The sequence below is a fragment of the Bufo gargarizans genome, chromosome 1 (genome assembly GCF_014858855.1).
Source record: "Bufo gargarizans isolate SCDJY-AF-19 chromosome 1, ASM1485885v1, whole genome shotgun sequence".
In the NCBI taxonomy this organism is placed as follows: domain Eukaryota; kingdom Metazoa; phylum Chordata; class Amphibia; order Anura; family Bufonidae; genus Bufo; species Bufo gargarizans.
The window spans coordinates 554,778,217-554,803,672 of NC_058080.1; the positions used below are offsets into that span (position 1 = coordinate 554,778,217).

Genomic DNA, 25,456 nt, shown 5'->3' on the forward strand with positions numbered 1-25,456 from the left:
TCTCCCAGGCTGTAGCGCTGGCCAATCGCAGCACTCAGCTCATAGCCCGAGTTTTTTTTTCTCTCAGGCCATGAGTTGAGCGCTGCGATTGGCCAGCACTCCAGCCTGGGCGGAGATGCCAGCAGGCTCCACCCAGTTGGGCCGAACATATGAAGATACCGGAGCCTATACCGGGAGAACGGAGCGGCGCCCCTCTACATGTCTGTATGCCTAGTTTACATTTTTTTATTGTAGTAAAAGGTCCTCTTTAAGAAGTTTATAAAAATGGGTTTTCAGGGATTACTATGGTTTTTACCAGATCTGTAGTTCTGACCCTTTTCCATCATGTAAACCAATCACTCTGGTTATTTTATATCCTGTATGTAGGCACTGCCTGTCCTGAATTCAACCACACCCATGATGCACCTCTCTGCCACAGCTGCAGAAGTGCCCCCAAAGCAACACATAGCTCCTCCCACCCAGCTAGTTAGACACTCCCCTATCACTGCCCCCAACACCCAGCTAGTTTATGTAACTCGCTGGGTGGGAGGAGCTATAAACTAGCTGGGTGGTGTTAGGGGCAGTGATAGGGGAGTGTTCATGTAACTAGTTGGGTGGGAGGAGCTATAAACACTCCCCTATCACAGCCCCTAACACCACCCAGCTAGTTTATAGCTCCTCCCACCAGCTAGTTACATAGACACTCCCCTATCATTGCCCCTGCTGCTGATAGGACACACCCATGGACTGGACAAAACAAAACAAAAAAAAAAAAAAAAAAAAAAAAATCACAGGAAATAAAAGCTGCATGGACATTGTCATGTGACCACAGCACAGAACTGAAGATGGAAGAAAAAAGAGCCACTCCTGCACAGAGCGCTTTCCATTTACTTAAGAAGCCCTGTTCTGGAGAGGACCTGCACTTATCGGACATTTAAGGCATATCTTAGCAATATGCTACAGATGACCAAATGGTAAATACATTAACGTCACTACTCAACAGGCTAATGGGCCACAAGAATAACGGAAACATGACAGGAGGGAGGCCAACTGAAGCAAACTAAGAAATCTCAATGAAAATAAAGCAATATTAAAAGTGGGCATTCTCATCCTATGGATATGCTCTAGAGCCGCTCCTATCTCCAGAATGGGCCCACCAAGGTAAAGGTGAGCGCATCATGCAACCAATGGCTATTTCCAGCAGGCAATACCATGGCAGTGAATGGAGAGGTGTCCTTGTATGTGCAGGGCGTTCTCCATTCACTGATAGCGGAGCGCCCTATTTTCGGATGTCCCCTATTTTCGTAACTCCCATAGCAGTGAATAGAGAGCATGCTGCAAATGCATGATGTGCGCTCCTTGACTTCGAGGGAGTTCCTCCCTTCAGGAGTTAAGAGATGGTCGCAGAGGTGGGACCCAAACCTATCTGACATTTATAGCATATCCTAGCGATATGCCACCACCAGTGTCTGGGAAGGGTCAACCCTTTTAACAAGAATGTTCTTCTGGAACTATGACAGAACAGAGTAAGGCTACTTTAACATTAGTGTGTTTTGCGTATCCGTTATGGATCTGCAAAAACGCTTCCATTACAATAATACAACCGCATACATCCGTAATGAACGGATCTGGTTGCATTAGGTCTTCTACAGCCATGACGGATCCGTCTTCAACACCATTGTAAGTCAATGAGAGACAAATCAGTTTTCTATTGTGTCAGAGAAAACTGATCCGTACATTGTGAGTCAGGACGGATCCATCTTGCTGCGCACCACATCCCGGACAGAAAAACGCTGCTTGTATTTTGGTCCATTCCGTTTTGTCCCCATTGACAATGAATGAGGACAAACCTGAAGAGTTTTCTTCCGCTATTGAGATCCCATGACGGATCCCAATAGCGGAATTGAAAGCACTAATGAGAAAGTAGCCTAATATAGAGAAACACTAGTAAGAACACAGTAAGAACACAGGCATAAGGGATTGTTATGTTCACATCCACTGTTTTGCTGCTGAGCATTTTACTGGGGCATGTTAAAAAAATAAAATAAAAATAAAAATACTATGCCCTGAATTTATGCTTACCAGTTCAACATCAGGTGGGACATTTAACCCTTCTGGTGCAATGAAGGGCTCTTCATTATCTTCAACATCACTTGAGTCTTAAAGAGAAAAGAAAAAGCAAAAGTTAAAAGTGAAGTCAGAGAAAAAAAGACAATTTGATAGATTTTTAGCTTGATACAGTATTCAGCACTAAATCCTCGGAATATGTTTAAAACACAGAAAATGCGGAAAACTTTTATGAAATTAACCCCTTCAGCACCAAGACACTTTTCACCTTAAATTCCAGGCCGATTTTTGCAAATCTGACGTGTCACTTTATGTGGTCATAACTTTGAAACCCTTTTATTTATCCAAGCCATACTGAGGGTACTTTCACACTTACGTTAAAGTTTTCCAATATCTAGTTCCGTCCTAGGGGCTCAATACCAGAAAAATCTGTTTTATCCCCATGCATTCTGAATGGAGAGCAATCCATTCAGTACGCATCAGGATGTCTTCAGTTCAGTCACTCTTACGGTCTTTGGCCAGAGAAAATACTGCAGCATGCTGCATTATTTTCTCCGTCCAAAATTGCGAAACACTTGCCGGCATTATTTTCCATTAAAATGCATTAATGCCGGATCTGGCACCAAATGTTCCGGCAAAACGGATCCTTTTTTCCAGTCTGTGCAGGCGCAGACCTTTAAAAATGCAAAAAATAAAATAAATACCTGATCCATCTCTCCGGTGTCATCCGGAAAAACGGATCTGGTGTTTCAATGCATTTGTTAGACGGATCCGGATCCGTCTACACATGGATTTCCAGCGATGGAATTGCCTGCCAGATTTTCACAACGCAAGTGTGAAAGTACAGAGACAGTTTTTTTGTGACACATTGTACTTCATGACAGTCATAAATTTGAGTCAATATATTTCATCTTTATTTATGAAAAAATCCCCAAATTTACCCAAAATTTTACAAACTTTGTAAACCCTTGAGTTGTTCCACAAGCATTGAAGGAAAAAGAAGGTAAAATTTCAAAATTTCACTTTGCTTAGTAGATTTTTTGTTAATTCTTTCTTGCAACACAGCAAGGGTTAACAGCAAAATAAACCTCAATATATATTACTCCGATTCTACAGCTTACAGAAATACCCCATATGTGGCAGTAAACTGCTCTATGGGCACGTGGCAGTAGTCAGAAGGAAAGGAGCACCATATGGATTTTGGAGGCAAATTTTGCTATAATGTTTTTAGGCACCATTTTGCATTTGAAGAGACCCTGACGTGCATGTACAGTGGAAACAATCAAAAAGTGACCCCATTTCAGAAACTACACCTCTTCAAGAATATATTAAGGGGGGTATTGAGCACTTTGAGCCCCTGCGCGTATTACAGAATTTGGAAACACTTAGCTGTGAAAATGAAAAATTTAATTTCTTCCAATAAAATCTTGTTTTTCACAAGTAGTAAACAGGAGAAAAAGCACCCCATAATTTGTTACCCACTTTCTCCTGAATATGGCAACAACCCATATGTGGTGGTTAACTGCTGTAGTGGTACATGGCACGATTCAGACCGGAAGGAGCGCCATATGGCTTTTGCAGCACAGATTTTGATGGATTGGTTTACAGGTGCCGTCTGTTTTTATTTATTAAGCGATTGTCTTATGTGGGGCTCATTTTTTTGCAGGATGAGGTGACATTTTCATTGGTACCATTTTGGGGCACAAAATACTTTTTGGGGTATTACACTTTTTGGAGGCAAGGTGAACAAAATGGCTGTTTTGGAATAGTTTTTTAAATATTTTTATTAGAGAATTCACCTGAGGGGGCATATAATTTGATATTTTTATAGAGCAGATTGTTATGGACGTGGCGATAACTAATATGTCTCATATTTGTTATGTTTTACACAGTGAAAGCCTTTTTGAACAGGATAAGATCTTGTTTTTGTGTTGCAATTTTCTGAGAGCCATGTTTTTATTTTTTGGGCGATTGTCTTAGGTAGGGTCTCATTTTTTGCGGGATGAGATGACCGTTTGATTGGTACCATTTTGAGCTAAAATACACCTTTTTGATCGCTTGGTATTACACTTTTAGCGAGGCAAGGTGACCAGAAAATGGGCGTTTTGGCACCATTTTTATAACATTTTATAGCGTTCACCTAAGGGGGTGGATCCTGTGGTATTTTTATAGAGCCAGTTGATACGGATGCGGCGACACCCAATGTGTCCAATTTTTTCTTTTTCACTATTTTTTTCACTTTTATTTTTGAAACTTAATTAAACTTTTTAATTATTTTTTTTGTCCCACTCTGGGACTTCAACTTTTGGGGGTCTGATCCCCTGTACAATGCATTACAAAATATCTGTATTGTAATGCATTGGCTGTAAGTGTATTACTATAATACACTTACATCCTGCTTCCTGTGAGATCCAGGGGGCTCACAGGGATGACAGCCACGATGGTCCCCATCACAGCAGCATGGGGATACGATGGACACCCGTGAGGATACCGTGGTCAGCCATAACAGTGGCAATGCGAGGGTTAATGCCACGGCATTGGTGTTTTCACAGATGCCGGCGCATACAGCAGGGGTCCGGCTATCAAGTGACTACCGTAACCCTGCAGCTGATAAGTGATTTCCTTCATCTATTTTTAAATCTATGTAGAGCTTACTGCGTGCCACATAGTGAACAAAGGATGATACTTTTTTCGTGTAGTTAGTTATGTGTGTAGTTAGGTATGTATGTATGTATGTATGTATGTATGTATGTATGTATGTATGTATGTATAATATAATATAATATAATATAGTGAGGGGTTATGCTCAGGATCGTCAAAGGACACTTTTCTGTTCCAGACACCGAGGTATAAGTTTTAAGCTAACTTATAGCCAGGTTTATTGATAGGTTGCAGATAAAATAACAAAACAACAAAAAGAAAACCTTGCCTGTCCAGCACTCACTACACATAAAACGTCTATCTGCTGGATGGCTTCTATCCGTCAGCTCACAAAACAAAGCTTTCAGCAACCTTTTATTCACGTTTTGGCTCACTCACTCACACATGTATATAGAAATCAATTTTAGTTAGGTAGTTTTAGTGTAGATTTTTTACACACGCAAAATCTTACTTATATATTATTATTTTTAATCAGACCCCCCCACATTTAAAGGGGTTATCCCATCTTAGACAATGGAGGCATATCGCTAGGATAGAGGTGGGACCCGCACCTACAAGTAGAATGGAGTCGGGGAGAGTTGTGGCGGGAGGACCCCGGGGTCCATCCACCACCAGGCACAGCTCCCCGCCTCTCCCATTGAAGTGAATAGGAGCGGTCCGCGCATGCTCGGCCACCACTCCCATTCATTTCTATGGGGCCAGCGCTCGGCTATTTTCGGTGGCTCCATAGAAATTAATGGAGGGCGGCTGCGCATGCGCCCTCCTCAACTTTCTTTGCTCCGTTCTCCTTGTAGGTGCGGGTCCCAGAAGTGGGAACCGCACCTATCAGACAATGGGGGCATATCCTAGTGATAGGCCCCCGCTGTCTATGATGGGATAACCCCTTTAATTAAGGCTTACACATTTCACACCCCAATAAAATAAAAATGCCCCGTCCATCCCAACGAGCATACTCCGCTGAAGAGGCATACGACATGGTTGCCTCCGATACGGAGTCTATCAGTGAGGGAGAAGAGGATGCCACTTTCCTCTACCCCCTCATCATCATCATCATCCGCTGATGAGAAACCCTCTAGAAGGCGCCCCAGAACAACAGCTGAGGCAGCGCCCCAGTGCGAGTCCATATGGACCCCACCCCCTGACGATTATCAGCCCCAAATTCTGGATTTTGAGGGCTGCTCCAGAATACAGATCGACTGTGCGGGCTTCTCTGAACTCGATTTTTTCAAAATCATCTTCTCTGAAGATTTTGTAAATTTCATGGTGGCCCAAACTAGTTTACATGCCCAACAATTCATTCATCAGCATATGCTAGAACCCTAGGTTGAATCTCAGCAAGTACAGCAGAGATGATTAAGTTTTGGGGATTCGTGCTGCATATGGGGGTTGTAAAGAAGCCAAAAGTTAGACAATATTGGAGTTCAGACATTTTCTACCAGATTCCAATTTACAGTAAGACCATGACCCGGAAGCGATTTGAGTCAATTCGGAAATTCCTACACTACAACGACAATACACAGTACCCATCCCAAAACGACCTGACATTTGACTATCTGTTCAAGGTTAGGCCTGCCACTGACCACTTTAAAACACCAAGTTTGCTGAGGTGTACAACCCTGATAAAAATGTCTGTGTAGATGAGTTCCTATTACTTTTCAAAGGGGGGATTAGATTCCGCCAGTACCTGCCTAGCAAACGGGCAAGGTATGGCATAAAGATATACAAACTTTGTGAGAGTAGCTCCGGGTACAGCCACAAGTTTTGCATTTACGAACGGAAATACTTCCAGATAGAACCCCCAGAAAGCCCCCTCCCCTCCTAGGAGTTAGTGAGAAGATCGTGTGGGAATTATTGCACCCACTGCTGGATAAGGGTTACCACCTCTATGTGGATAAGGCTACATGCACACGACCGTGGTGCTTTTGCAGTCCGCAAAACACGGATGGCGTCCGTGCGAGTTCCGCAATTTGCAGAATGGCACGGAAAGCCTTTAATATAACTGCCTATTCTTGTCCGCAAAGCGCGGACAAGAATAGGACTTTTTTTTTTTTGCGGGGCCACGGAATGGAGCAACGGATGCGGACAGCACACGGACAAAACAACGGCCGAGCGCATGAGGCCTAACTATTATACCAGTATCCCCCTATTCAGCTCCCTAACTGCCAGAGGTACTGTGGCTTGCGGCACAGTGCGCAAAAATCAGAGAGGCCTCCCTAGATCCCTGGTAGGGCAACCACCGAGAATGGGTGAAAGTAGGGCTCTCCTCCATGAGAATATGCTGGTGGTTAAGTACAAGAGGGATGTCCTTTTAGTGAACACCATTCACACTAACAGCAGCTGCCCTGCTCCTGTACGAGGTACCACAACCACTACCCTCAAACTAGTTTGTATCCTGGACTACAACAGGCACATGGGAGCGGTGGATCTTTCAGAGCAACTTCTAAAGCCCTACAGTGCCGCACGAAAAACGAAAGAGCGATACAAAAAGCTGGCCTTCTTATGCATCACAAGGGTCTTTGGGCCCCCTCAGGCTCCTGGGCCCGGTAGCGACTGCTACCTCTGCACCCCCTATAGCTACGCCCCTGGATGGCAATGTGCAATGCGTACATGCTATTTCAATCTGCAGGCCACACGGGAACTTTCCTTCAGTTCCAATAGGTGGTTATCAAGGCTCTAATTTTTTAAGGCCAGGCCAGGGAGGATCTCAGTACATCAGGAAGTCATGGTGCCCGTGTTGTACCAGGGCAACATTTTCCAGGTCAAGTCCCCCAGACAGCAAGGAAGGGAAGGACCAAAAAAAGATGCAGGGTGTGTTCCCCGAATGGGGAGATAATGGGGAACACATTAACCTCTTGTGAAAGTGAAAAATTGGGGTCTGATAGTAGTTTTTCTCACAAATGTGTGCTTTGAAATCGTTTAACAAGTATTTCTGCCTTCTGTGAGACACCTGTATGCTGAAAAGTTCTTTCCAAATTGGGGTCACTTTGGGTTTTTAATTTCTTCGGACCTCAGGAGTTTTTTTTAAATGCGATAATGGCACCCAAAACCAATTCAAGGTCAGCAAAATCCTGTTGTCAGCAAAATCCTGCTGTTTGACTCTAGAGCCCTGCTGTACGCCTATAAATAATTTTTGAGCACATATGAGGGGGGGGAACTGTATTGAGGGGGGGGGAAACGGGGTACAAAATGTGAGGTGCATTTTGTCCTGTTACCCTTTGGTAAAGAGAAAAATGTGGGTGTAAAGCAACCTTTGAGGTCAAAGTGCTCACTACACACCTTGAATGATTCCTTGGAGGTGTGTAGTTTCCAATAGGGATATAGGGTCACTTTTTGGAGGTTTCCACTGTAGGGTCACCTCAGGGTGTCTTCATATACTTCATAGCTCCCAATTACCATTCCAGCTAAATCCGCTCTCCAAAAGCCATATGGTGCTAGTTTTGGAGGTATTACTATCTATTATAAAAGTAGAGAAATTTAAATTTGCAAATTTTTCCAAATTTTTAGTAAATTTGGTATTTGTTTTATAAATAAAATTGAAATATTTTGACTCAAATTAACTATCATCATGAAGTACAATATGTGACGAGAAAATCTCAGAATGGCCTTGATAAGTAAAAGCATTTCAAAGTTATAACCACATAAAGGGACACATCTGATTTGCTAAAAATGGCCGGGTCCTGAAGCTAAAGGGGTTAACCAAAACAGTTTGTTTTTTAATCTCCTAATAAAGTATTAGCCAAGATGTTAAGCATCAAACCAACTGTGGGAGGACATGACATTCTAGAACCATTAACATTTAGATGAAGACGTTACGCCACCTTCAAATGTTATTTTACCATATAGCACCAATTCGAAAAAAGTTGGGATGCAGTGTAAAATAAATAAATGTAGAGAAAAACAGAATCCAATAATTTTCTAATTTTAGAGACCCATATTTTCTACATAATAGATCACTTATCAGATGCAGAACGTCAATTTATGAAAGAAAGAAAAAAGAAAATGAAGAAAAAAGCAGCAATGCATCTCCGAAAAGCTGGGAGGGCCATATCTACCATTGTGTAGCATCCCCTCTTCTTTTAAAGGGAACCTGTCACCCAAAAATCGTCTATCAAGCTGTTTACAGTACCTTATAGTGCTGTGTCCTCGTTTCTCGATGCACTTTTTCTTCGTTTTGCCGCATGTCTGCTCATTCAGAAATCGTAGTTATATTCAGCTGCTGCCCCGTGCTGCAAGTCAGGCTTGAAGTCACGGGGGCAGCGGCCTCGGCGTCTTCCATGGCCCTCTCCCCGCCCCCTGCCTCTGTGACTGACACCCGAACATCCGAATCCGGGACCGCGCTCAACGGCCGCATGCGCAGTAAAGGGCGGCAGGAGCGCGGTCCCGGCTGCCGCGCGTACTACGCGCCGTCTTACTTTCGCCGCACTGCGCATGCGCCCGACATCCTGTATCAAACGCGCCCGCGCCCAGATGCCGGGCGCGGGCGCGTTTGATACAGGATGTCGGGCGCATGCGCAGTGCGGCGAAAGTAAGACGGCCCGTAGTACGCGCGGCAGCCGGGACCGCGCTCCTGCCGCCCTTTACTGCGCATGCGGCCGTTGAGCGCGGTCCCGGATTCGGATGTTCGGGTGTCAGTCACAGAGGCAGGGGGCGGGGAGAGGGCCATGGAAGACGCCGAGGCCGCTGCCCCCGTGACTTCAAGCCTGACTTGCAGCACGGGGCAGCAGCTGAATATAACTACGATTTCTGAATGAGCAGACATGCGGCAAAACGAAGAAAAAGTGCATCGAGAAACGAGGACACAGCACTATAAGGTACTGTAAACAGCTTGATAGACGATTTTTGGGTGACAGGTTCCCTTTAACAACAGTCTGCAAATGTCAGAGAAGTAAGGAGACCAATTGCTGCAGTTTTGGGAGAGGAATGTTGTCCTAGTCTTGTCTGATGTTGAATTCTAGCTGATCAACAGTCCTGGGTCGTCTTCCTGGTCTGCACTGCAGGCCGACCAGTTCAGCACCCGGACTCTTCTCAGGTGAAGCCATGCTGTTGTGATGGATGCGGTACGTGGTTTAGCATTGACTTTCCTGAAAGAGATGTTGTCGAAGGGAGCATACACCTCTATATACTGTTCAGCATTGATAGTGCCTTGCCAGATGTGTAAACTGACTGTGCCATAAGCACTAGTGCAACCCCATACCATCAGAGATGCAGGCTTTTTAACTGTGCACTGGACGCGCCACCTGAGCCGTCACAGGGAGAAAAGGGACGCGCCACCTGAGCCGTCACAGGGAGAAAAGGGACGCGCCACCTGAGCCGTCACAGGGAGAAAAGGGACGCGCCACCTGAGCCGTCACAGGGAGAAAAGGGACGCGCCACCTGAGCCGTCACAGGGAGAAAAGGGACGCGCCACCTGAGCCGTCACAGGGAGAAAAGGGACGCGCCACCTGAGCCGTCACAGGGAGAAAAGGGACGCGCCACCTGAGCCGTCACAGGGAGAAAAGGGACGCGCCACCTGAGCCGTCACAGGGAGAAAAGGGACGCGCCACCTGAGCCGTCACAGGGAGAAAAGGGACGCGCCACCTGAGCCGTCACAGGGAGAAAAGGGACGCGCCACCTGAGCCGTCACAGGGAGAAAAGGGACGCGCCACCTGAGCCGTCACAGGGAGAAAAGGGACGCGCCACCTGAGCCGTCACAGGGAGAAAAGGGACACGCCACCTGAGCCGTCACAGGGAGAAAAGGGACACGCCACCTGAGCCGTCACAGGGAGAAAAGGGACACGCCACCTGAGCCGTCACAGGGAGAAAAGGGACACGCCACCTGAGCCGTCACAGGGAGAAAAGGGACACGCCACCTGAGCCGTCACAGGGAGAAAAGGACACGCCACCTGAGCCGTCACAGGGAGAGAATCTAGCAGAGCAATTGGAGCAAAGAATAAAGGGGAGCTCTGGATCCATGTGAGGTACAGGGCTGGTTCCAGCAGTCTTTAAGAGATTGTCATGTACTGTATTACGTCTAATTTTCCATCAGTCATGACATAACCACTTTAAGTGCAGCTACATGGCGCACAACAGGGAATAAGGTTTCCAGTGCTTTCAGAATGCCAGGAAACAAGGGGTACTGGGGGTGTCCTGCATGGATTATTGACAGTAGGCATAGTCTCTTCACGGTGTATACTGCAAAGTGCTTTTCATTAGTAAGTGCAATGATCTATTACAACTGAATTGAAACTATGCTTCAGCAAACCTAATAATTATAAGTAGCCCCACAAAAATACTAATAACCGTTAGCGGACATAGAATGTAATGTAATGAAGAGACAACTATATGCAGGGTAACATGAAAAAATTATTACAAAGCCCGACAGTGTTATTACAGTTTAAGTTAATTTAAATATGCATAATAGACCAATGCTAATATACAGCATAAACTGAGGGGAAGAACACATGGCAGATGTAGTCCAAACAGCTGCCTACATACTCGGGCATCTGTACTCCCACTCACCTAGATGAAATACTGTGCACTAGAGACAGTCATTAGCATATACAGCTCTCTGTGTCATCTGAGGAAAGTCTTCTCGGTTCTAAACAATGACTAATTCAACCGTGAAAGTGACTGCAGTCCAAAAACCGACAGTCACAATTATACGCACCTTTACAGAAGGCGACCGGGGCTGGAGGAGTTAAATCCAATATTAAGAACTGTTGCCGGTTTTAAAAGAAGGCCCTTTGTTAACACCCCAGCATAAATGTCAAAGTCAAATTGGAAAACTATTTATTGACATGAATAATGTGGCCCGAAGAGGAAGAATGAACCGCTACCAATTCAACCATATGAAAAATTGCCAATCACGTCACTTATTCCCCCTCTCTGCTTTATTACTCAGACTCGGTTCATAAAAAATGCTTACATTTGGCCAATTTGCAAAATCAAATCTCTGCAGAAAAAAAAATAATAATATTAGTACGCGTCCAGAGGAAAATGTATTTACCCAGGGTCAATACAACAATTGTTCCCAATGAATACTAATCAGGCGAGATGAAAGGAATCGTTCAGCCCATTCATAAAGACATTATTATACAGCTAAGGGACATCCATTTTTTCGATGGCAAGATTGAAAACGCTTAGTTTCTTAAAATCAGCTAAATGCTGGTTCAGACTGAAAATGAATTGTATAACGCTTAGGTCTACCTTTGAAAAGCATTTAGCAGTTTCCATTTAGAGTCACTCTACATAAAAAGTTGGGTATTGTGGCAAATATACTGCAATACTTTATTAAGTACGGCACTGCTTATGCTGTGGAGCTGCACAATACTGCAGGATTCAGAGCTGAAGTCTGAATGAAGCTTGCCCTAGGGATTTTCTTTTGGTCTATAGACCAAGTATCTGTCACGGTGGGGAGTGGGGGAAAACTCCCCACCGTATAATGTGGGAAAACGGGGAAGCAGCTAGGCCTGGACACAGGGAAAAGGGAGATGGTAACTCCCTAGAGCTCTCCTAATTCTCGTCCTAACCATATGAGCGGACCCAGAAGGTAGGATGGCTCATACCTAAGAACCTCGAACCCCAAGTCGCCCTCACAATCCCTGGAATAGGAGCAGGGGAGAGACGACCTGTTCTTCCATGACACAGATGAACAGGAGTCTAACAGGCCTAGCAACCAGGAAAGGGACAGACAGTGCACAGCTACTGCATCGGCAGGTAAGAGCCTAGAAACAACTGGCACTTACCTGCCGCGGCAAACAACGACAACCGGAACCCCATGCAGAACTGCACACTGACTAGGGGGTTCCTCCTCGGGAAACTCTGAGACCCCCTTCCGGAGGCACACCACACAGGAAACATGTCTAGCAAACATGCTGGACTACAGACACCAACAGACCAGACATGTAACAACCACTAGACAAAAACAACAACCACCCATACATAAAACATATGAAAGGATAGTGAAGGGAAGGTAGACAACGGAATGACATAGATGACCTTAATGTTCCACAAGGTGGCCCTCAAGCACTGGGCAGATGGTAGAGACCGGGCAGGAGCACAGCTCCAGCACATAGCAAGGCTGGAACACTGAACCCAGCCAACAGGCCACAGGCAATATAAACCTCGTGGCCACCTAAATCCACACCAGCTAGATAATTAACCCCTCCGGCACAAGACAGGGAAGGCCCATGAGAAAGGAGGAGGCACCTACATGCTGCAACCACAACACATTGCCGCTGGCAACAGCATGCATGGCAACCATGTCACGGTGCACACCACAGAGGCAGTGACAATATCCTACTTTCAGTGCAGGATAAAATGCTCAACTAAGCAGCTTACACTGTGTGTCAAGCTTGATGACAGTTTCCAACATTGAACCATAAAAGCAGCACTGCCTATGTACAATACTGACTGTATTTTAGGTTCATTTACCATTCTAAAATTGGATACACCTTTAAAAGCAATGAAGACCATCCAAATATTGTGGACACAAAAATACACACATTTAAAGGGAACCTGTCACCGGGATTTTGTATATAGAGCTGAGGACATGGGTTGTTAAACGGCCACTAGCACATCCGCAATACCCAGTCCCCATAGCTCTGTGTGCTTTTATTGTGTAAAAAAAAAAGATTTGATACATATGCAAATTAACCTGAGATGAGTCCGGTCCCTGACTCATCTCACATACAGGACTCATCTCAGGGTAATTTGCATATGTATCAAATCGTTTTTTATACACAATAAAAGCACACAGAGCTATGGGGACTGGATATTGCGGATGTGCTAGCGGCCATCTAGCAACCCATGTCCTCAGCTCTATACACAAAATCCCGGTGACAGGTTCCCTTTAATTTTAGGCAAAGTTTTCTCTGCACAGTGTATAGTGACCATACTCTAGCTCAGGTCAAATTTAAATGAATAGGAGCTGAGCGTCAGTAGACCTGCACCAGAAACAACAACTACTAGCCTTCTGCTTTCATCTGTACACCGTTAGTTTCAGGCATGAGTAGTGACACAAGCACCAAGGATCTGCTGCTGCCTGAGTAGTGCAGATGCAGACTATGCAGGCGCCACTGACATCTAGGTACACCTGGAAGTGTAGTGGTCCATGTGGCACACAGTTAGGCCAGCCTCTTGCTGCTCAAAAAGGCTGTTTTTCGAAAGCACTTCCTCAAAATGTATTCTCTGATCTGTTAGAAAGGTACATGATGTAAATTATAGTGAAGGTAATGTTCTTACCAGTGACTGTGTTCGCGAGTTATAACCTCCCTTTGATCCTCAGCTGTGTCATGTGACCAACACTGCTCTCCAACTGACACACATCTTATGTGGACAGGAAGCCAGTTTCTCGATGTATTTCTATGGGAGCCTCAGTGTCAGTCTCATAGGAATGAATAGAGTAGTAACCGACTTCCTGTTCTGTGTCAGTTGGAGATCAGTGTTGGACACAGCTGAGGATCAGAAGGGAGATAACTCACAGATATAGTCACTAGTAAGAAGATTACCTTCACTACACATCATGTACCTTTTTAACAGGCAGGAGAATAAAAAAAAATTGTGGGAGTGTTTCTTTAACAAAAACTTGGGAAGTTTAATGGGATGCAGTAGGTTGATTTATAGCATTAATAATCTATTAAATACCTTTGTCATCTTTGTCTTTCTGTGGCTCTTCTTCCTCTGTGGGCTGGGAAGGATCGTAATAGTCACTTTTGTATTGGAAGCTCACAGAGTTATATGTCCCATCTTCTGCCAGGGCTTCACTTAGCCGTTTATATTCTTCCTCTTGAATGAAAATACCAAGACGTATTAAAAATAATCTACAGGCAAATACAATCAAGTCATGCTTCAGCACACTGCGCGAAAGCCATTATGCCACCACTTTTTTCCAATAGTCTTATATGAATATATTCACATCAATGAACAGGAAAAAAGGCAAACTACTTTTCCTGACAAGTTTATTTGGTAGCATACATGCATGACAAAGTTCAGGATTCTGAAGATTTGTCTGCGACTTGTTGCTTTTTGGGTCTATTTTATTTAAGTTAAGCGAGTATATTCCAGTGCACAGATAAGCTGGGAAAAGGCAGTCTCTACAAATAAAACTATCCTGCGGTCCACATTCAGAGAGCTGTTTTCCATTCCAATGGGTACTGTCAAATAGATAATATCAGAAAGAGTGAGTATACCACAATCAAAGATGCCAATCAAATGTACATACTGTATAACAGAGGGCAGGAGTTATTTTATGGCACAGGTCAGTAAGCGGTAATGTACCTTGCCTTGCTTCCTCTTCAAGCAAGTCCGTATGCAACGCTAAATACCTCTCTTCATCACATAACGCCTCTATTCGAGCCTCCTCCTCGGATAAATTATAGTTTCGGTTCCACGAGTTGTGCTCTGTGTCATAGTCGGAAAGGTCATGCAGATGACCACGTCCATCATACCTGCAACATGAAGCAAACGGTCAGCACAATGGACCTCACAAGTCAATACATCTTTAGAAGAACTTACTGGTCTAACCTGCCCTGTCATAGAACAGATTCGCTACAGAGGTCTCAAGTATTATAGAAGGAGAGTAACTTAACTCTTTAGAGACATTCAGCTGTACATTGTGTAGACTGTTCTAGCAATGTAAAAGTTGCCACGTCTAATTGTAGAGGTCCCATTTCTTTAGAAATAGATCAGAATACCAAAATGCCAGCTGGCAATCTATTGTAAGCTCTTACCGTATGTTCTTTTTTTTTCCAACCATTCGTATAACTAAAAGTATACGTATTACTTAAATTTTAGGGGGGAGCTTCTAGTGTACATTCACACGAACCCGAACACATAAATACCTATCCGTAAGAACCAAATGCTGGAAATTTTCTCGCTTCTTTCTGCTAGTCCGTGTCTCTCAGCAGAAATCTTCACCGCAGAAACGTGGATCCCTTGGTGGTAAAATCATGGCTAGGTTCGACCCTTAGCCAAATGGCTGAGGAAATAAGTTCTTGTTATGTAGTAGAGAGACACACACATATGGAAACAGAACATACATATGTAGTTTAAGGAGGCTTTAAGAAGAAAGTTTGACGTTGACAGCTATACTCTCATTTTGGATAAGTAGCTACACCAGGGGTCAGTGACCTCCAGCACTCTGGCTGTAGTGAAACTGCAACTCCCAGCATGCTCCACTTCATTTTATGAGAGTTCTGAGAAATGTGCTTGCTGGGAGTTGGAGTGGCAGTGGTTGATGCTTGGCCGCTGATCCCTGAACTACACATTTAAAAATGTGTTAGAGCTGCTATCAATACAGACGATAGACTCTTCATACATAAAGTTGATGAAGAATAATCCACATAATAGTCCACAAAAAGCCTCCTTAACTTACAAAGTAATTAACTCAATTGAAGGCTTGCTTCAGTGTCTCCACTAAAACGTGCCATAAACTATTAAGTAGGCACTCCCACTTAATAGTGCTCATACCCTGTAAAGGATGCATTACAGTGTACTTTCCATTTAGGTTAAAGGGGTTGTCTCATCATGGACAATGGGGGCATATCGCTAGGATATGCCCCCATTGTCTTATAGGTGCAGGTCCCAGCAGTGGGACGCGCACCTATATCGAGAACGGAGCCCTGCAATTGAAGGAGGGCGCACTGCGCATGTGCAGCCGTCCTCCATTCATTTTCTATAGGGCCGGCGAAAATAGCAGAGGGCTGGCTTGGCTATTTCTGTCGGCCCCATAGAAATTAATGGGAGCGGGGGCAGTGCATGCTCCCATTCACTTCTATGGGGAGCCGGCTTGGTGGTGGCCGGACCGGAGTCCTTGCGGGGCTCCGTTCTCAATATAGGTGCGGGTCCCAGCGGTGGAACCCGCACCTATAAGACAATGGGGGAATATCCTAGCGATATGCCCCCATTGTCCATGATGAGACAACCCCTTTAAGCGTTAAAATTTAGTAGATGTAGCATAACTTGGCAAGGCTGTCATATCCTCTGTTACAAGTCTCCATTAGAAGGGTACATGATGTAAACTGTAGTGAAGGTAGCCTTCTTACTAGTGACTGTATTTCAGTTATAACCTCCCTTCTGATTCCTAGCTGTGTCATGTGACCAGCACTCTGATCTCCAACTGACATAGGACAGGAAGTCAAGTTACTTCTATATTTATTCCTATGAGACTGACATTGAGGCTCCCATATGAATACATAGAGAAACTGACTTTCTGTCCACACATAAGATGCTGTGTTATTTGCAAAGTCAGTGTTGGTCACATGACACAGCTAAGGATCAGAAGGAAGGTTATAACTCACAAATACAGTCACTGGTAAGAAAATTACCTCCACTACAGTTTAGATCATGTACATTTCTAACAGATCAGAGAATAAAGATTTTTGTGGGAGTGTTTCTTTAAAGCATAGTTCTCTGTCTTTAAACCAACTATTGGATTACTTTTTTTATACCAGAATTGTGACGCACATTTGGAGCAAAAACTACCATATGAGGCCACGCCACCTAACCCATGAAAGCATGTCCCTTTTCTTTGTTAACGCAAGCAAATCAGAAGAGCTGATGGGTCCTCCTTAAAGGGAGCCTGTCATCACGAAATCCACTGTAAGGCTACATTCACACTACAGTGGAAAACTGTTGCACGTCTGTTTTAAGAACACTGGTAGTCTAGGTGGTTATTCACACTGCAATAGAACTGTCATATTTTGTCCATTTTCACTGAGCGACAGCACTCATAATTGAAGGGGACAGTTTTTAACGTTTGCTTTTCAGATTTTTTTTTTTTTTTTTTCCACAGTTGTGTGAATAGACCAGGCAAAATGCTGTGTAGGGCTAGCTCAGCTGTATGTAATGATACCTTTGCTTTATTCTGGAGAAAAAGTACTTTTAATCCATATGCAAATGAGCAGTTAAAGGAGTAGTCCCATGGATAGGGGATAAGTGTCTGATAGGCAGGGGTCTGGCCAATGGACTCCTGAGATCAGACACTTGTGGATAGGAGAGAAACTGTTGTAGGCCAAGCCACTCTGTGCAGCATTGCTCCTCCTGCCTGTGCCTGCCCTCTGTCATGGACGTGCGAGATGACTACGCTGGAACCTGAGCCTGTCAATCAAGAAGAGGAAAGGACTGGCAGAGAAAGGCAAGAGTGGCCTGGGCCTGACCTCGGTGCACTTAACTGCTCATCTGCATATGACATAACTGGAAGAGGTGTCATTAAAATGCTGGCAGCATGCCAACAGAATCCACCGAGAAAGGATGGAGCAGCTCTGAGGACTTTCACAGTATCACAAATACACCCGTAGAGAGTAATAAGTTATATGAAAGGCTTGCCAAGCAATTAAATATCTGCTTGAAGTTGAAAGTGAACATAAATAGGAGGCACACTGAGTATAGACATAATATTGAAATCCTTTAAGAAAGCATCCTAAATCTTTTTCATATGAAAGACGAGTTGACAAACTGACTGGAGTAAGGTTCTGTCCTTCTCCAAAGTGCAAATAGATTTTCATAGGAAAAAGATTTCATGATGGTACCCCCTCTCCACCCCACTAATGACAAAAACAGCTGCCAATCCAGGACACAATAGGACAATCCATCGACGAAAAACTTCCTCCTACACAGTACTGAAAACAAAGGTGATGCATAAGTGCAACATGGAGCTCAACACAGCAAGGAGTCCTACACTGAAATGGTTAACAGACCTGTAGCAGATCCAAAATATACCCTTGAAGGGGTCGTCTCACTTCAGCAAATGACATGTATCATGTAGAGAACGTTAATACAAGGCACTTACTAATGTATTCTGATTGTCCATATTGCCTCCTTTACTGGGTGGATTCATTTTTTCATTACAGGTGCATCTCAATAAATTAGAATATCATTAAAGTTAATTTATTTCAGGAATCAAATCCAAAAAGTGAAACTCATTCTACAGATTCGTTACACACAGAGTGATCCGTTAATGGTGATGATTACGGCTTACAGCTAATAAAACCAAAGTCAGGATCTCGGAAAATTACACTATTATAGAACATCAATCAAAATGATATTTAATACAGAAATGTTGGCCTCCTGAGATGTGCAGTGTATGCAATCAATGGTCGGTCAGGGCGGTTTTCTTTTCCGGCACAAAAGGGCTCAATACCGGAAAAGAACTGATCAGGCATATCCCCATGCATTCTGAATGGAGAGAAATCTGTTCAGGATGTCTTCAGTTCAGTCATTTTGATTGATCAGGCAAAAGAGAAAACCGTAGCATGCTACGGTTTTATCTCCGGCGAAAAAAAAAACTTGCCTGAATGCCAGATACAGAATTTTTTTCCATAGGAATGTATTAGTACCGGATGCGGCATTCAAAGTACTGGAATGCTGGATCCATCCTTCCAGTCTGCGCAGACCGAAAAAAAAGGTGAAAAAAAAAAAAAATGCCGGATCCGTTTTGCCAGATGACACCAGAAAGACGGATCAGGGATTTTTAAGACTTATCAGGATCTTGATCAGTCTTACAAATGCCATCAGCTGGCGATGGAACTGCTTGCCTGATCACTCTGCCGCAAGTGTGAAAGTAGCCTTACTGCATCTATACGGCATGGAGGCGATCAGCCGGTGGCACTGCTAAGGTGTTATGGAGTCCAGGTCATCTGCACCGTTGGGTCTGGTGTCTCATCTTCCTCTTGATAATACTCCAGAGTCTCTATGGGGCTTAGGTCAGGCGAGTTTGCTGACCAATCACGTACAGCGATACTGTGGTTAAGCCATGTATTGGTACCTATGGCAGAGTGGTGAAAATGAAATGAGCATCTCCATAAAGCTTGCCGGCAAAAGGAAATATGAAGTGCTTTAAAATTTCCCAGTAGACGTAGACGGCTGCGCTGACTCTGGACTTGATATAACACAGTGGACCAGCACCAGATGACATGGCTCCCCAAACCATCACGAGTGTGGAAACTTCACACTGGACCACAAACACCTCGATTGTCTGCCTCTCCACTCCTCCTCCAGACTCTGGGCCCACGATTTCCAAGTGAAATGCAAAATGTACTTTCATCTGAAAACAGGACTCTGGACTCCAGTCCTTTTTCTCCTTATACCAGGTAAGACACTTCTGATGTGGTCCCAGCCAGCTTCTTTATCAATGGCCTTGAGGATTACCCTCCTTTTGGAGGGTGTCAATGACTGTCTTCTGGACAACTGTCAAGTCAGCAGTCCTCCCCATGATTGTGCAGCCTACTGAACCAGGCTGAGGGACCATTTAAAGGCTTGGGGAACCTTTACAGGTGTTTTGTGTTGATCAACTGAGTCGATTGAAACACCATGCGGGAGATTTATTAAAATTGGTGCAAAGGAAAATTAGCTCAGTTGCCTTATTTATGACCCTTTGCAGACTAACAAGTTCCACGCATCAACATCACAGCGTTAGTTTGCAGCAGCTCCTGTCCTGACCTCCCAGCATTGACGGGGTCGCATAGCATTATATTGATTTATGATGCTGTGTAACCATTAGAGTTACGGATTGTATTTTATAACACTGATATAATGCTGTCAGTATTATCCAATACATTCCAGAACTGTAAGGCCTCTTTAACACGGGAGAGATTTCCGCAAGGATGCAATGCGTGAGGTGAACGCATTGCACCCGCACTGAATCCAAACCCATTCTTTTCTATGGGGCTGTGCAGATGAGCGGTGATTTTCACGCATCACTTGTGCGTTGCGTGAAAATCGCAGCATGCTCTATATTGTGCGTTTTTCTCACAGGCCCCATAGAAGTGAATGGGGCTGCATGAAAATCGTTACGACCACCTTGCAATCCAGCGGCCGTGCTTGCACACTACGGGAAAAGGTGTGTCTCTGGTGGCTGGAGCCACGAAAGTGCACATAGGCTAGTGCTTTTTCCAATAGTGTGCAAGCACGACCACTGCTGATGGATTGCAGACTTGGTCGTAACCCCTGAATACGAGCTGTGTATAATGTGATGGAAAAATGATCAAGCCAGTAAAGGAAGCAATATGGAGGATCACAATACATTAGTAAGTGCCTAGTATTCACTTTCTCTACATGATAAATGCCACTTGCTGAGGTGACACAACCCTTTTCATTCCAATAAGGCTCTATTCACACATCCGCAATTCCGTTCTGCATTTAGCGGAACGGAACTGCGGACCCATTCATTTCTATGGGGCTGCACGATATGCGGCCACGATTTGGAAATGCGCATCCGTCGGTGTCCGAGTTTTGCGGATCCGCAAAACACACACGGATGTGTGGACGGACCCTATAGAGTTGTTAACAGTCTAAATCATTCTTTGCACCCAATTAGGAGCTTGCGTGCAGTTGGCGTTTAATGAAGATTACGAACTATCTTTAGATGGTGCTGTGTGTCTCAGCTTCTGCTTGGGTCAGTCTTTTAGCCATAAACAGGATTATTTATACATGTTCAATGCAAAATTGGAAGACTTCTCGCCCGACTGTAGAGCGCTGGGTGGCCTCTTTACAACGTGCCAGGCATCTACTTTCAAAATATTCATGGATACGATTGTTGCATTTTATTATTGAGGTTTTATTTTATGCATCTGCAAAGTGAGGAGATGATCATGTATTATCTCCGCTCATGTCCCCCGTCCAGACTCGGTCAGGACCCCCCCCCCCCCCATCTTCTTTATGCCTATTGTTTGGAAGCCTACAGAGATACTCAGCATGACTTCCAATGAAACGCATATATCTACTGTATCCCAACTAACATTAACCAGCAGTCCGTTAACCGTCTCACAGCAAGACTCCTGCTAGATCAACCTTTGCTGTTTACCCAGTTCACTAGTAGAAAGGCCTGCAACCATCCGTGCACACAAATACCTATAGAAGCTTATGAGGGACATGAAAGGGAACGTGTCATCAGAGGAGGACCTATTGTTTATACCTTCTTCTTACTGATAGGCTATCCTCTGGATAGGTCATCAACATCTGGTCAGCAGGGGTCTGACGCCCAGGACCCCCGCCGATCAGCTGATTGACAAGGCATCGGTGCTTGCAGTAGCGCCGCAGCATTCTCGCAGACCTGTGACACTGCAAGAATTTCACATGGTCTGGGCCCTCGGGGCACATGAAACCGTTGTGATGTCACTGGCCTGCGGGAAGCAGCGAGAAGGCCGCAGTGCTACTGCGAGAGCCGCTGCCTTCTCAATCAGCTGATCTGCAGGGGTCCCATGCATCGGACCCCTGCTAATCAGATGTTGATGACCTATCCAAAAGGACAGATCATCAGTAAGACAAAGCTATAGAAGCCTTAGTCAATCTCTATAATGGAGAGAGAAAAAATAAAAATCATGCCATTTTTGCACTGGTCTGCATAGATTATTTTTGGAGCAGTCATCTTATTATCATCACTGACAGGATTAGAATGACAGTCACCTATATAACACAGGATCGACCATTTACAATAGGTGGACACAGCAATGAACCTAGACAGAGTATGCCTAGAAATCTCTCCTTTAGAAGTCAATGAGGTCCCCTCCAGTCCACTGTGTCTATGGCCCATGGGGCTGCCGTAAAGCAAGAGCCTCTCAGGTAAGATGGCCGCCCCCATAGTCATGTTCTGGAAACAGAATTGAAAAACTCTGAGACCAGAAAATAAAAACAGACTACAAAAAGGGCTGTGTGTGTGTCACTCTCTGGTTTTAAAGGGAGTCTGTCACCAGATTGTGACCTAATAGACCGCTTACATAGCGCTCTACCATAGCAGTCTATGATTCTAATGGTACCTTTTATGTTTTCTTGTGAAGTTCCCCCAAGGCAAAAACAGACTTTTATTCATATGTAAGTTAGGGCTCGCAAGTGCCCAGGGGCGGCGTTCACCTCGTTGGTGCCCAGGCTGTTCTGCCTCTTTTCGTCATATCCCCGCCCCAGCCTCTTCCTCTGCATCCTCCTTCCCTGCAGCGAGATCCCGTGCCTGCGCTCTCCATAGCTTTGCCGGGACATGTGCACTGCGATGCCCATTGTGGGCACATGCCCCGGCCAAGCAATGGAGAGCGCAGGCGCGAGATCTCGCTGCAGAGAAGGAGGACGCAAAGGAAGAGCGGGGCGGGCAGAGGAAGAGGCTGGGGCGGGGATATGACACAAAGAGGCAGAACAGCCTGGGCACCAACAAGGTGAATGCCGCCCCTGGGCATGTGTGAGCCCTAATTTACATATGACTAAAAGTCAGTTTTTGCCATGGGGGAACTTCACAAGAAAACATTAAAGGTACCATTAGAATCATAGACTGCTATGCTAGAGCGCTATGTAAGCGGTCTATAAGGTAAAAATCTGGTGAAAGACTCCCTTTAAGTGGTGAACAACAAACAAATAGTGACAGTTTCCCTTTAAAGGGGTTATCCCATCTTAGACAATGGGGGCATATCGCTAGGATATGCCCCCATTGTCTGATAGGTGCGGATCCCACCTCCCACCCGCACCTACAACGAGAACGGAGCCGGGGAGAGTTGTGGCTGGAGGACCCCGGGTTTCCCAGGGTCCGACCACCACCAGGCACAGCTCCCCGCCTCTCCCATTGAAGTGAATGGGAGCGCATGCGCGGCCAACGCTCCCATTCATTTCTATGGGGCCGACGGAAATAGCAGAGCCAGCGCATGCGCAGTGCGCCCTCCTTCACTTTCTCTGCTCCGTTCTCCTTATAGGTGCGGGTCCCAGCGGTGGGACCCGCACCTATCAGACAATGGGGGCATATCCTTGCGATATGCCCCCATTGTCTAAGATGGGATAACCCCTTTAAGACACAGGAGCCATCATGTTAACCCCTTGTAGATCTGCAAGGTGCCTAATGGTATTAGTACATGAAAACCGCTGCCATCAATTATTTTACATGCAGATCGTGAGTATGTCATCTCCTCATAACCATAGGAAGGTCTAGAAGTCTAAAGTTCCCACCTATGGCCCATCCATAACCTAAGGGGTGCACTGCCCCCCTCTCTGCAGACTCTGCCTGTAAACTATGGCAGCCAAGAACACCTGTCTCCTGATCTCCCACCTATTGTAATGGAGAGGGGGACACAGAAGGGAGTCGCCGACCTGACAGCCATTCACACAGCACACGGTACCGCAGGCCAGTCTAGCAGCGGAGGGGGTCACAACAGCCGCTGAAAACACAAATCCGAGGCAGATTAGATTATGTTAGGCAACTGCCATGAGCGTCCAACCGACCTATCGATCAGAATCTGCGAGTCTCCCATCCACGGGATGAGGTGCCTCCCATGCTCGTGGTACAAGGCCTTCTCGTTGTCCCGGAACAGCTTGCAGGCATAGCCGAACACCAGGAGCTCCGGGGCCGCCTTCCCGCTGCTCTTCTTCCGTGCTGTACCAGATAACATGACGACGGAACGAATTCGGCCCTCAGACACTACCGTGCCCTGCACAAAATGGACAAACTCCCACTTCCGCTTCTGCTTCACGGCAGATTCGACATACTCCTTACAGACCTCGCAGCAGGCTTTGTAAAAAATAATAATAATAATATATCATATTTATGTTCATTTTAGGATTTTCCCCAGTGTGAAATAAACCTCTGTTCAGCGCCGTTGTATTTTTCTTTTCTTTTTTTGTCGTGGGCGCGAAAGTGCTTCTTTGGAAATAAAGTCTATTTCGCTTCGCTGTTGTCGGAGTCTCGCTGCGGGGGCGGGAACAGGGACTGTAGCATCAGGCTGTGAATGGGACCTGATACAACCCTATTCACACAGTGGCGTAGCCGTAGCCTATTGGTGCCATTATGATTTTGCTTTGAGTCATATTTATACTAGTTTGAGGCTCTTTTCCGTTTTTTCCCCCAGAAAAATGAAACTTTTTTTGTTGGCACTCTTCTTCATACAGATTTTTGAGCTAAAGCCTGAAGTGGGTTCAAAAGGAAGGACTTGAGCTCAGTGACTTATGGCTGTGAGCCCAAATCGGGAGCGGGTGGAAAACAGAACAGGTGCAGATCTTTCCATTATACCTGATCTTTACACAGGCTTCCCTTCTGATAGTGGGTTACAATCACTGATCAAATACTGACCAAACACTGAGGGTGGATTCACTTGACCATGCTCAGTCCTGGATCTGTGTGTTGGCCACCCACGGCTCCCGTGATACAGTTTTATAATACAGTGAGTTTCTATCTGATCGTTGGGCTATTGTACTGTACTGATATCATGATGTGAGTACAGTGCAACAGACCCCCGATCAGATAGGAACTGACTACTGTAAAGGGCCTTTTAGGCTACTTTCACACTTACGTTTTGCCTGATCCGGCATGGACGGATCCGGTTGTATTATCTTTAACCCAAGACGGATCCTTCATGAACTCCACTGAAAGTCAATAGGGGACGGATCCAATTTCTTTTGTGTCTGAGAAAACGGATCCCCTTCCCACTGACTTGCATTGTGGATCATGATGGATCAGTTTTGCTCCGCGTCACATGACGGAAAGAAAACCGCAGCTTGCTCTCCGGTATGGGAACGCAACCAAACGGAGCGGAATGTATTTTGGAGCATTCCGTTCTGTTATATTTTGTCCCCATTGACAATGGGACAAGACGGAAGCATTTTTCTCTGGTATTGAGATCCTATGACAGATCTCAATACCGGAAAATGTAAACTCAAGTGTGAAAGTAGCCTAAGGCGTGTCAGTGTTCGGTCAGTAATTTCCATCATTGATTTTGAGCCAAAACCAGGTGTGGTTCTAAACGCAGAACATTTTGGCAGATCTTTCCCTAACGCTGGGTTCAGACCTGAGCGTTCTGAAACGAGC

At 45.1% G+C, this 25,456-nt stretch overlaps 1 protein-coding gene across 1 annotated transcript in view; it reads right to left on the bottom strand.

Moving 5' to 3' along the window:
- Positions 1 to 24,108, bottom strand: part of LOC122924490 (splicing factor SWAP) — a 181,604-nt gene extending 157,496 nt beyond the window's left edge. The window contains exons 1-4 of the mRNA XM_044275621.1: positions 23,878 to 24,108; positions 14,965 to 15,134; positions 14,332 to 14,472; positions 2,062 to 2,138 (exon numbers count right to left, since the gene is read on the bottom strand). Coding sequence (XP_044131556.1) covers positions 2,062 to 2,138; positions 14,332 to 14,472; positions 14,965 to 15,134; positions 23,878 to 24,044 — 555 coding nt within the window. The 5' untranslated portion in view covers positions 24,045 to 24,108. The remainder of the gene's footprint in view (positions 1 to 2,061; positions 2,139 to 14,331; positions 14,473 to 14,964; positions 15,135 to 23,877) is intronic.
- Positions 24,109 to 25,456: the final 1,348 nt, after the last annotated feature.